The following is a 13,760-nucleotide window of genomic DNA, read 5'->3' as shown; positions in this document are numbered from 1 at the left end:
AGTTAATGAAAATATCATTAAAATTACTGCACATCGATAGACAAAACGATAAACAAAGAAAATACAAGGAGTATGGAGGGATCCTATTGGTTGAAACTAGTGGTTCCTATTGACTAAGGAAGAAAATGATGGACTAACCATCGAGTCGCCCGTGGGTTGCCGCTGGCTAGTCTATTACTTCCCTACTTGGTTCATTGCAACCATCCGCTTCCACCACAAAGGATCCCTCCAAATCCACTTTGTCTATAGTTTCGTCTATCAATTACAATAATCGACCCACTGGTGGGGAGCGGGAAGCAGAGGAGAAACCATGGTTCACAACATGATTCACGTGACACTCTCAGCGTGACACGCTATATCCTTCTGGTTTTATGTAATAGAGTATGAGATATGTATGATATGCAACGTATGCATAAATTAAGAAGAGTGGTAGGGAGACTGTCCCCGAATATTTAAGAAGAACTGCAATTGATGCAGAAAAGTAGAACTGTTTCATCTCCATTTCAACTGTGATAACCTACGAACTAATTTCCTCCAACTTTTCTTTCCTCTCCCACCACTTCCCTTCCCACCTACCTCTGCTTCCTCCGCTTTCCTTCCTCCTACGCTAGTTTTGTCTTTTAAAGTAACTTAGTTTTCTCATTTATTATTTCAGCCTGCAACACTCCAATCTTGCATTTTCTTATGATAAGTGGGACAGAAAGGAGAAGATGGTAGGAAGGGAAAGGGTGGAGAAGATATGAAGAGGTTGGAAAGTTAGGTCATAGATTACAGCCGTGTGAATTCAATTTTTCGGATGCGATAGTACGAGTATTTTAAAAATTAGGAGCTAGAAGTCTTCATTTAATATGTCGTTCATACAGAAAGTGTTCGAATACAATTCACGAGGTTCAATTACTTTCATGAAAAACCGAAAGCAGACTGTAGGCAGAATTTGTACTTAAAAAAGAAAAGGCTGTGGATGATTATCGCAGTTCCACTGTGCGTTACTTTTTTTTTTTTTAATTAAACGATATTGGTTTAACGCAAGTGGCGTGGCGTAGTTTGCGATATATCGATTAATCTGCCATTTAAACCTATAAAAAAGGATCAATAAACATGGTGTTTGAAACGAACACCGTTTCGATTTTTGAACATGGCTTCAAATAGAGAAATATCGATTAGAGATCATTCATTCATTCATGCTTTGCCACTGCTTTTCACATATACTCTGTTAATTTCTGCATTCCCTGCACCTAAGAATTGAACGAATCAATTCCGCCGTGATAAGAAAAAACGTCGTATGGGCCTTGGGAAGTTGCCAAACTTCCTTTGACAAATCACGAACATTCGATATAATTTTTGAGTATTTTTATTTTAATTTATCAGAGAAGTTTGTTTGCATTTTTAACTAAAGTGTTTGACAATTTCGATGAAAAATTTCCATAACTTTCCCGATAATTTTACGTTTTTTCTGAAAGTGAACTTAGAGACATTCGCATAGCATGTTTACCCAGCTTTTTGCTCAGCACGGCAGAGTTCTTGTGTAGTGTTTTTGAAGGATTTGAATTAACTGAAATATCATGAGCCAAATTCATTGTGAAACTGATTTAGTACATAAATAATATTTTGATTGGAATTAAAACTGTAGTTTTTGCGTATTTTACTTGAAAACCGGTTTCGCAATTACCACAAATCTCTCATTTAATTTACGTTTGGGGCTTTCCTAATTTCGGCGAAAGTCCTCACTTTCGACTTCACCACTTTCTAATTGATTTCATACCATAAAGTTATTATCTCGAACGCACTGGGCAGTCCTTAGTTATGATAATTTCACACCCATCAGACATTTGTGATCGGGTGGTAGACAGAGGAGAGCGTAGCCGAAACAATGAGCCCATTTTTGACCATCATTTTGGTAACGCAACCCTCGGCGTATTTGGAGGCCATCTACCGAGATTAATCAAACATTTCAAAACATTTGTCGTTTTAGAATATGAAATTTGGACGATTCGTCTTTAAGAGAGGACTTGAAAATACAGGTAGGTATGAAACGGAATTTTTAACGTCTATATGCATTTTTTAATTTCAAAGCTGACTTGTCATGAATTACAAGTGTTCAAACGCCGTCTGATGAGATTATTCAAAATTCTATTAAAATTGTCTTTATGAAAATTATGAAATTTGGATAATCAATCATTTTAGAAGGACTTGGGAAGTCCAGGTAGGTATAAAACTGAGTTTTCGAAATGAAGAATGACGGATGTACGTTGTACTCTCTTTATTATTGTGAGCACTCGTGGCTAAGAGTGGGGGACAGTTTAACAGACTTTGACGCTGGCGGAGGCCGAGATCTGGAGCTTGAAGTCGGCCTCGATGAACTTGTAACGGCGGCTGCAGCCTTGGTTCTTGTTGCGGGAGTATAGGTTGTCGAGGATTCCGTTGATGTCGAAGCAGACACTTCTGAAACGGTTGATGAGATCGTCGAAGCACGGGTTGAGCCAGTCGATGATACACTGGATTTCGCGGTTGTACTCGTCGCAGCCAATCTTGATCTTGCGCTTGCAGATCAGGTCGGTAATTCTGCGAAGGAGCTTGTTGACAAGCTTGCGGTATTCGAGCCAGATGCATTCCAGGTCCTTCAGGCACTTGCAACGAAGCTTGTATTCTTTGCATCCATTGTCGAATTTGATCTGCAATCAAGACGCATTATATCAAATTTGAGCGAATCTACGCCAGAGAGTCTATGTCAACACGGGAATAGTCTATAATTCAGGGATGAGGAACAGACATCACCGAAAGGCCCCAAATGGGAACCTTAGTCATTCTTACCCACAGTTTTCGGTAGGGGATCCATGAACTGTTCGAGATAATCCTAATGACTCTAAGCAGTGCTACTTACAACATCTCTGACATTGGGAGAAGTACGAGTTCACTCGTAGGGACAACGGATAACTGATCTTCCAAATGTGTAAGAACGAATGTTAGAACGTACCCACTGCGCCAGATGAATTTCTCGCATCCCTTCCCTCAGTGTACGACACTTCTTAGAGATGTCGTTGAAAAACATAAATTGCCATTTTTGGGGTGCGATTCACGTGGAGTTACGGAAAATGTTATGTTGGTAACAGAGTAGGATAAACGAGGGTTACCTGGATAAGATCGGCGACCGGAACGTAGAAGTTCTTCTTGACACAGAGATCGAACTGGCTGACACAATTGCGGAGTCTCTCATCGATGCAGTAAAGGGAGGTATCGTAGCCCACGACCGAGCTCGGGATGATGTTGCGGGTGAAGAATTCGGCGATTCCTTTCTCGGTGAGGGCACTGTAGATGACGTCGTCGTTGTCGTAGTAATCCGCGCGGAAGTCGATCAAGAGCGGCCACAGGTCGTTGTTGCAATTTAGGATCACTTCGTCGATGTATGCGCGCTGAACGTTGTCGAAGTCGTCCAGACAGTTCAGGTAGTCGCTGTTGATCCTGGTGTGGAAAAATATTACAAGAAGTAATTAATAAATATTCCAAGTGTATTCACTTGCTAAAAATGACGAGTTGGGCAGGTAAAGAATTCAGATGATATCAATTTGATTTCTGCTGATGTCAGTAGGATCTCTAATGATACCAATTGAATTTACACGATTCCTCAAAGAGCCTAGTGATATATGTAGAAGAAGCCTTCCTTTTCTCATCCTACTTACATGAGAAGAGGTACGACCGATATAAAGCGAGTTTCAGCCGATATCAGAACAGACGTTGCAGAATGCGAGGCTGTCTGATATCTCCGAATCGCAGATGCAGCGTTTGGATTCCGCATCTCGCATCTATGTGTACCTTTGCGAGCGCAAAAATGTTGTAGCTACTCGGAATGTATGCATTTTTTTGCGTCTGAATATGTCTTTAGGTATATCACCGGCTGTGTAGGTACATGACAATAGAAAAGCAAGTAGCTGAGAAACTTACTTGCGGATGATGTCCCTGATGAGCTTGTTGATGCGACGGATGAGTTTACACAACTTCTTTTTCAAGTTCTTAATGCATCGCTCTTTGCGTTTCCACAAATCACAGCCAGGCTTGCAGTCCAAATCATTCCACAGTCTGATGGCGGTGTTGTAGTCCATGTTGCAGGTGACCAAGATGTTATCAAAGTATTTGCGAAGATAAGGAGAGGGCAAGAGGCAACCACGGCTGAGCTGCGGCTTATAGTTGTTCCAGTCAACAATTTCGATTAATTCGAATTTGCCCTCGTTGCAAAGATCCTGGAGTTGGTCGTAGATGTCATAGAAGCCTATGGCGAAGTTCACCTGGAATGGGCGCAGTTTAGCCATGAGCTCAATGGCGATGAGGTCGATCTGATCCTCTCGGTCCCAGCAGTCAGCAAGGCGTGGGAAGTAATCAATATCCAAACAACGGCGGCGATTGTCGAACTCAATCCTGCGAAAGCACGGTGGATTATAAAAATGTAAAATAAGCACTTTATTAAAATATAAATGGGATTCCTCAATCTTGAAGGGGTATCCGTATACATCTTGTCACTAAGGAGAGGGGTAGGGTTGTAGTAATAATTCTCTATTTGAGATATCAAAACCCGTCTCACATTACAAAGAATGATATCACAGGTCATGAGGGTGCCTTTGAACCCCGTCCAAAACCCCTTCTCCAATAGTGAAACATGTGAGGTACCCGAATCGAATTAAATAAGAAGGGATGGATAGCAAATCAGCATACCTACAGAACTGGCTGGCGTATGAAGATATTCTGAAGCTAATCTTTGGAATTAAACAGTTTGTCGTAACTTTAACCTCTTTATTTCTTAAGTGAGGGTCAAGATTATCAAAAAAGCGAGAAAAACAAAAGGCTCATAGTGCACTCTCCTCTTGCGTAATTTTTTGGCGGTGTCCATTAAGGAGAAGTCGGCTCACCACTAATTTTGACTGGGTAAATGATCATACTCGAGATTATTTTCAACCGAAGTTTCTTTACAATTTTTCGTCCTTATTCTTGAGCAATAGGTACGAAAGAAACTGCATTTGCAATATTCTTCCGATACAGTCTCTCAGGAAGATCATCGCCATGACTAAAATAATTTCAAGTTTGATCATTGCTGCGAAACTTTAAACCCGCATTATTAGAGCTCTGTGTGCTCTTTCTTTCGGAATATTCAAGCGTTCCAGATAGTAAACTTTTCAGGAACGACTTCAAAACCAAAACCGGGAAACTTCTCGCTCAACTTTGAATAGTTTTGCCTGCAACTTCTATTGAAACGTGACTGATCGGTAACTCACCAGATAGCGATTAAATTATCGAGAAGCTGCTGCCTGCGGCCACACAGTGGGGAGTTGTCCGGGAAGTTGAGCTTTGCGATGATATCAGTGAGGTATTTGTAGTCGTTGAAGCAGTTGTCGTAGATGTTAATGAGCTCCTTGCAGCGAACGGTGCTGGGCCAGGTGACACCGAAAGAGTATTCAACTCCACGAGGAACGACGAGACAGCGCGCCTTACGGTTGATGTTGTACTTGCCGCAGAATTCGTCCAAAAGGCGGAGAAGTTGGAAGTAGTATTTGCGCAGCTGGCACAGTTCTTTGAAAATGCGCTGGCGGAGATTCTTACGGCAAGAAACGATGCGCTCAGTGTATTGGATAGTCATAAGATTGTACCTGCGTGATAGAACGGGCATTAAAGTGAAAGTTTCATATGTATCTCATCAAGTTATCCTGAGGGATTGCTTATGAATCACGTCACGTGCAAGAGACGCAATGGTGGGCGGGTGGATACTTAATGGAGTGGGATGCGATCGAAAAATGTGTACCGCCCCATAAAAATTTGTCGATGGTTTCATGGAATACATCAATAAATGATTGAGCCATCTAACTTAAAAAAGAAGGAATATCCGGCAGAACTTGACTTCATTCTGCTGAGAGGGTATATATTCGCAATTTAACGGGGTTAAAGTAATATGATGGTATTTGCACCTCCAAACTTAATAATGGTGATAATCTGATTAGTGATCAGTGTTTGACTTAGTTTTGCCGAGAATAGTGTCGGACCCTCGCAGTTGATTATCGTAAGACTTAGGTAGGAATGTTCGGGGATTCGTCTCTCCCATAATACTAATGTCTCCCCTTCCCTCCCAACGTTGAAATAAAAATTCGATCGTGTGGACCGAACGTTCGGTATGTCATACCGATCGAACCGTTTATTTCGTCAAACCGAACTCACAGTGGGTCCAAGCGGTCGATTCGTAGGATCGATTTTCTATCTCGACGTCTGTCCAATCTATGTTCAGTATATTTAAATCGGGGTAGGTATAGCGGGACACCTAATGTGGGAGGCCCGAAATCTGTATGTAGAGGAGAGATATCGATGGATGAATATTTTGTCTCAGGAAAGATAATTGATGAATTTTTAAACACTGCACTTACTTGCCGCGGTAGTCGGTGATGAGTCCGCAGGTCTCCTCGTAGACGTTGTCGTAGAACTTGTCGAAGCAGTCTCTAGCTTGCCCAATTTGCCCGTACAGATCGATGATGACCTGGTACTCGGAGCAGTCACGCTTGCAGTCGATCAAGTCGATTTGGTAGTCGATCCAGTCCATGTCACAGTTTAAGGTGACGTCGAGCTCAACAAAGAAACCGCCGACCCACCGGTCCGGGCATTTGTTGTGGCAAGGACGAGGTTTCGGCTTGCATGACTTTTTGCACTTCGGGTGAGCGTCCACCACGGCGGCAAGCACCTGAAAACGGAAATTTCTCAGTCAGCTACTTTTTAGCGCCTATTCTTCCTAAACGTGAAAATGAACTTTGCAGTTTCAATGACGTTAATCACAGTCGGGAACCATCGAGAGAGAACTCAAATATTTTGGTCGGGGGATGTTACGTCACGCTGTCAATTATGATTGAAATAGGAAGGTTCAGATTTTATTAGTTGTAAATAACTAAAATCAAAGCTCCATGTCTCATTTTTCGTAAATTGTTTATACTTAAACCTTACATATAAAGAGAAACGGAAGTTTTATTTCTGCTAGATAATATACAAAGTGAATGAGATTCGCTCAAAATTCTTTATGAGTAATTTATTTGAAAACGCAAGACCTGAGACTTTTTTGTTATAAACGTGAGGTTTTTTGCACATTGTTAGGTTATACATATGGTGCATTTTTGAACACTAGGAGGGGGTGGTTCTCCGGCCGCCACGCGGCCCAGATATGTTCTTCAACCTTTGGGTTAATCTAACATGTAAAAGACAAAGTTCTAAAGAATACATTCCCATCAGAGACTGTATTAATGATTGTGGGACGAAGCGGTTTATTCAAATTCGGTGGTTCAATACAATACAAAAAAAATTGATGTAATTTACTCAGAATTACCTATGAAATCAACAATATTGATACTTTACCATAAAAAAGAAAACTATTTTCTTAAGAGCACTCAAAGTCACTGAGAAAAATCACTGGAATTACTGAGAAAATATCTAGTCTTCAATACTATAAGCTCTGAGATCTCCTAATTTTGCATAACTGGTAACGTTTAGTTCCAGCGTTCTACCGGGCCGATTATCATGATTTTTGCGGCTATTGACGGGTGATTGTCTGTAGATGAGCCCGTTCTATCCAGATTTTCAAACCTAACCCATGTTTTTTCTTATATTACGTCGTAAAGTTGCGAATTCTCCCATTAAAACAATGTAAATTTATATATTTTGTCATAGTTCGTTTAAGCGTTCTATAGGGCCGATTTCCATTATTTTTGCGGGTATCGACAGGTGATAGGCCCTAGATGCGCCCACTCTAATCAGATTTTGGAAATGGGGCCCAGGTTTTTTTTTTCATGTAAGAGTAGACCAGAGAACTTAGAAAGGGGGGCAAAATTTGAAACACTCGGGAAATTTTGAATCTTGGTCTGTTAGTGGAGTAAGTGAATTGAAGGTATGCTCCTTTGCTACAGACTATCAAGAAGCGACGAAACGCTCCGTTCTGTTTCGTTTCAGTCTTGGCGTGAAGTTAAAAGTAAAATTGTTTCAATAGATTCGTATTTGGACGTATTTCTGTCAAATGGAACTAAGCGCCAATTTGAGTTCCTTTTGAGGAATTCAGAATGCCGGATAGCGCGTTCTGTCAAACGGAATGGGCCTGTTGCATGCAAGAGATACAGCCGCGCGAATAGACTTTATAGAGGTTAAATGACACGAAAATTACGATGGTCACATTAAAAAAGTCTGAAATACACTCCTTACTGCGCAATTTGCATTGTTAGGAACGCGCTTTTTCAAATTTCCCGCGTCTGGGGGCAGTTTTCTAATCACCGGAAACGAGCAAACGGTGGGCTCAGTGATTTCCGGAAGATGCCGAGTCGTTGTTGTTGTTGTTATTTTTTCCTTCAGTTTGTTTGCAAACCCAACGTGATCTCTTATAGTGGTCCATATACGCTTTATGCGGTAACCAAATCGATCAACTTTTAAATATCCAACACAATCCTTCTACATTTCATTTCACGATATCTTGAGCTCCGATTTTTAGGTTATGTTGTCAGTTTTAGTTGACCGGAAATAGCCGCGAGTTGCCGTTAATTGTTTCCGTTAGAAAACTGCCCTCGGACGCGGGAAATTTGAAAAAGCGCGTTCCTATCAACGCAAATTGCGCAGTAAGGAGTGTATTTCAGACTTTTTCAATGTGACCATCGTAATTTTCGTGTCATTTAACCTCTAAAAAGTCTATTCGCATGGCTGTATCTCTTGCATGCAACAGGCCCATTAAGCGCCATGGAAAAGCATTGCGAGTGTAGGACGGAATGGGTTCGACGCCCGGTTCCGCCGCCAATCCAAGCCCCCCTCTATCTTCCTCCCCCTATGGCGCTTAGTTCCGTTTGACAGAAATACGGCCATTTGTCCCATCGCTCCCGGCCAGAGAGAGAGATTGGACAAATGACAGTCGGGTATGAAAATATTATTCATTTTTTTGGTCGTTCTTTTGTCGACGCGGGCCTAAGAGAGGGCGAAGCGCCCTCCGGGATTTGGGCCGCGTAGCGGCCAGGGGGCGTAGCCCCCTAGGAAAAATATAGAACTGTAGAAGAAATTAAGTGAGAGCTTTAGGTTGTAAAAAAGAGGTGTCGAAAAATGGCGAAGAAAACTGGCCCGAAATGGTCGGAAAATTGTTAATGGTCGTAATAGGAGTTGGGAAAAAGGCAGCATAAAATAGTGGCAAAAACCAGGAGGAAAAATGGGGAAGAGGAGTGCGAGGTCCGCATGGGAGGGGGTAACGAATTGAGTAAGCGCAAAATGCGCAAGGTGAGGATATTTAGTGGGTGGGGTATACGACACGGGACACGCTCAACGTTAGATTTCGTGCGATACGGATTACCATTTTATATAGAGTAAATATACAATATATGATGTGATGTGATGACATGATCCATAAAATGATTAATTTAATTTAATTTACTTGAGTTTGTCAAATTTTCGGTTCATTCTATTTCAATACTTCCTGTTGTCCGAGACCAACAACATCTATGAGATGAAAAGCGCAAGTCTGCCGTGATAGTGAAGAGAGCAGTAAATGCATGCTGGAATGAACCTCGAGACACATACGAACCAGTGGCGTGGTGTGAATAGCGATTTATCGATTGTTATGGCATTTAAACCTATGGAAAAGGATCGATAAACAGGGTGTTCGCAGCGAACACCTTAATAATCGATTCTTTACTATAGGTTTAAATAGCATAACAATCGATATATCGCAATTCACGCCACGCCACTGATACGAACATGTGCGTATCGTGGCTCATACAGAAATGCACTTACTGCTCTCTAAGCTATCACGGCAAAAGTATTAGAATAAAGCAGAGCGCATACGGATACTCCTTTCAAATAAGGGAAAAACAAAAAACAAGAAAAAATACCCGAACACAAATTGCTCTTGAAGAAAAAATTTGTCTATGTTGAAACTATGGATTTACGTGCAAATGATACGAGGAAAATAAAAATTCTCTGTCAAACACAGGCTGGTGAGGCGAGAGTCTAGAGGAGAGAAACTTACGAGGGCAACGCAGCAAACTATGAGCTTCAACGACGCCATCCTAAGCAGGAGAGTTCCCAATGCTGGAGCAAAGGGAGGGCTGAGTCGATTTTTGCAACCGAGCCCGGAGCTTTTATACCCTGCCCGGCTTTGATAGACACCTGTTAATTTTGGGATTTGTGTGCTCATCGACGTTCTATCAGCGTGTTTAATTAACTTTCTTCCCGCTCCCTCCCTCATTACACATTTTTTGTCAACTTTGTGTTTTCCTAGTTTCACTTCGAAGGTTTTGTTTCCCTCACAATGCAAAAATGGTTTTTTCCCCCACACTAATGAGATTGGTCAACAGTGTTGAGTGGAAGTGGGAGAGCAGCGCTTATTTTTCTTCCTCCTCAAGCCTTCAGTCCTCGAATTCTTAACTCTGCTACCCAATCATACTTTTTGCGACTCATTCAATCCCAAAAAAGTCATTTAATTTTTTAAGGAATAATAAGCACGGATATACATGCGTAGCTGCTTAAAAAAAATTATGCAAATCGCTATTTACCACAATAATAGAGAAAGTAGCGAGTTTTTTTTTTTTTTTCAATCTTTTTCTCATACTTTAATATTACGTTTATTATTCATTTCCTGTCTAAACTTGGTAAGTTCGCCTCAGTTTGCCTGCGTTTCGGCCAGAAGGGTCGGCAAGAGCGACCTGCGTTTCGCTTACTTACCTTGTTCCTGAGCAACCTTACCGTCCCTACCCATTGCGATGTCTTTATTAAGTGCAACGTGATAAATTTAGGTGTGGGCAGGGCCGGATTAAGGAGGAGGCAACATGGGCTGCGGCCCATGGCGGCAAAATGTAGGGGCGGCAAATTTTGCAATCTTTTTTAATGTAGGTATCAAAAAAAAGAGAGAATAAATTTAATTCAGAAAATAATTTACAAACGAGAAGAGGCGGCAAAATCTCTCATTTCCAAAGAGTAAAAGTATAGTTATTTCTGATCATGTCGTCTTTCGGTGTTACAAGAGACAACACCTTCATTCCTCCAGTTAAGAGAGAAACGAAACACGCAATTTGACCTGAAACGGAGCGGCGCGGCGGTTGGCATGAAACGCATAGTGCCTACGAGACTGCATGAATACTTCACGCATTGCGTTAAACACACTGCGGTCGGCTTGAAACGCATAGCGCTTACAAGATTGCATGAATACTTCACGCATTGCGCCAAACAGTGTGGTCAGCAGCGGTCGCCGTGAAACGCATAGCGCCTACAAGACTGCATGCAGACCCGCCACAAGTGGGGGAGGGGGGGGGATACTGGGTCCCTGGTACCGGGGCCCGGGCCCCGGAGTAGGCCCGTGTTACCCGTGAAAAACCACTACGAATTCACATGCAACCCTTATTTCGTAAGAAAAAGGGAAAAATTTACCATAAAAATTTCGCAAAAGGTGAATAGATTTTCAGAAACACGCTGGGCACTGTAGAATTCTTCTTAAATTTTCAAAGAAGTATACTTCTTGGAAAATTTCTATCTATTTTCAAGATTTTCAGTACAAAGGGATATTTTTAGTAACTGCGTTTCATTTTCTTCCGTCGACAGATACTAAGAGTCTCCAGTCTGGGCATCCTCGACTTCAATGGCTCATGGCTCAACTCCCTTGCCATAGACCAACAAAGGGGGAGTCCAGGGGGGCCTGGCCCTCATAGAACTGAAAATAGTATCATATGCCCCCCCCCCCTAAAAAAAAAAATAAAATAAAAAGTTTCCAGATGTTTTGAATGCAACAATTCGCAAGTATTTTGTGCTGAAAGTATAAAAAGAAAAACATAATTATTCCGCAGAAATTGATGGAATAATTCTTTATGGAAGCTTCAAAATGCGTCCGATTAGTCGTATAAATTGTAAAATTTCTCGGGGGATGCCCCTCAGACCCCCCCCCTCCTCAGTGCATGGGGCCCGGACCTTAAAACTGGTACCAGGTCCCGATATGGGATGTGGCGAGCCTGCATGAAGGCTATTTCCATTTACATCTTCCGTCACATTCTTACGGCGCAATGATACAACTATTTGAACTCTCCGGAATGCCTGAGGTATCACGCCGCATTTGAAGGCGTTTTCAAAACAGCCAAGTTCCGAAAACTGGATTATCGTTTTGCATAGTTCATACTCTTTTGTTATATTCCGTGCCACTTGTTTATTTTTAATCCTCGTAGAAAAACCACCCATTTGTAAATACAATTCTAGCTGAAGCGCACTTCAGCTATGCATTCACCACTGCAAAAATTTTAGCGGAAATCGATACGCCAAGCGTGCATAGAGGCTAATTCCATTTAAATCTTCCGTCACATTCTTACGGCGCAATGATACAACTATTTGAACTCTCCGGAATACGTAAGGTATCACGCCGCATTTGAAGGCGTTTTCAAAACTGCCAAGTTCCGTTATCGGACTAATCGTTTTGCATAGTTCATATTATTTTGTTTCCATTTCTAACTACTTCTTTAATTATAATCCTCCTATAAAAACCACCCATTTACTAAGTACAATTCTAGCGGAAGCGCACTTAAGCATTTTCATGACTGCAAAACTGTTAACGGAAATCGAAAAGGCCAGCGTGCATGAAGGCATTTTCAATTGCAATCTTCCGTCGCATTTCTAAGGCGCAATGACACAACTATTTGAACTCTCCGGAACGCGTGAGGTATCACGCCGCATTTGATGGCGTTTTTAAAACAGCCAAGTTCCGATACCCGCATTATCGTTTTGCTTTTGTTACATTCCGTACCATTCGTTTATATTTAATCCTTGTAGAAAAAACCACCCATTGGCTAAATACATTTCTAGCCGGAGCACACTTCAGCTATGCATTCACCACTGCAAAAATGTCAAAGGAAATCGACACGCCCAGCGTGCATGGAGGCTATTTCCATTTAAATCGCTACGGATTATCGTTTTGCGTAGTTCATATTATATTGTTTCCATTTCTAACCACATGTTTATTTATAATCCTCCTATAAAAACCACCCATTTACTAAGTACAATTCTAGCGGAAGCGCACTTAAGCATTTTCATGACTGCAAAACTGTTAACGGAAATCGAAAAGGCCAGCGTGCATGAAGGCTATTTCAATTGCAATCTTCCGTCGCATTTCTAAGGCACAATGATACAACGATTTGAACTCCCCGGTATGTGTGAGGGGTCAGTCCATTTAAGATTTCATTTTGCTGTTACCGCTACTTTTTTCACAAAACCAACCCAGTGGCATGGTGTTTTGTACATCATTCCTCATGAAAATTTTGCGCTGAATCCGAATCCGTGCTTAAATTGCAGGAATTTTCTTTTTTTATAGTTCAAATTTGATCTGAAATGCTGCATTTGTCATTACCGTAACCTGTTACCGGTCGAAAGTCTCAACTTTATCGCTGAATTCAAGCAAATATATACAAAGTCACGGGCTTCTGAAATCAAATATGGCTTCAGCATACTTTGAATTGATAATTCTTTCTTTTTAGAGCTATATTTTCCTCTAAGTCTTCGAAAAAATTGCCATCTTGTGCTTGTTACTGGATTTGGTGTCATTACCGTAACCCCTTGTTCTGGAGCAAACTTCGGCTGCTAGGCGACAGCACCAGCTCGAACTTACATTCGTTGATGTTTGTGTTGGAAGGAGGACCCATGGTGAGTAGCTCTCTATTTTTTACTTAATCATAAAGTAATACTCGTTCAATTTACAGTGATGAATTGAGTTTTGTCCAACTCTCAGCTGCCATTACCGTTACCATATA

At 41.5% G+C, this 13,760-nt stretch overlaps 2 protein-coding genes across 2 annotated transcripts in view; one reads left to right on the top strand and one right to left on the bottom strand.

Annotated features, from left to right (window-relative positions):
* nan (transient receptor potential cation channel subfamily V member nanchung) overlaps positions 1-13,760 on the top strand; it is a 103,243-nt gene that overhangs the window by 45,869 nt on the left and 43,614 nt on the right. The gene's annotated exons all lie outside the window — the stretch shown is intronic.
* On the bottom strand, positions 2,246-10,111 carry LOC109032932 (uncharacterized). Its single transcript, XM_019045282.2, has 6 exons — positions 10,007-10,111; positions 6,399-6,709; positions 5,262-5,633; positions 3,940-4,410; positions 3,132-3,459; positions 2,246-2,672 (listed from the first exon to the last, which is right to left on the bottom strand). Exons 1-6 carry the CDS (start codon positions 10,043-10,045, stop codon positions 2,301-2,303), a joined length of 1,893 nt encoding a protein of 630 aa, XP_018900827.2. The 5' UTR covers positions 10,046-10,111; the 3' UTR covers positions 2,246-2,300.

The sequence above is a fragment of the Bemisia tabaci genome, chromosome 3 (assembly GCF_918797505.1).
Source record: "Bemisia tabaci chromosome 3, PGI_BMITA_v3".
Taxonomy (NCBI): Eukaryota; Metazoa; Arthropoda; class Insecta; order Hemiptera; family Aleyrodidae; genus Bemisia; species Bemisia tabaci.
The sequence above is the reverse complement of the archived record's forward strand: the minus strand, read 5'-3'. Positions and strand labels throughout refer to the sequence as shown.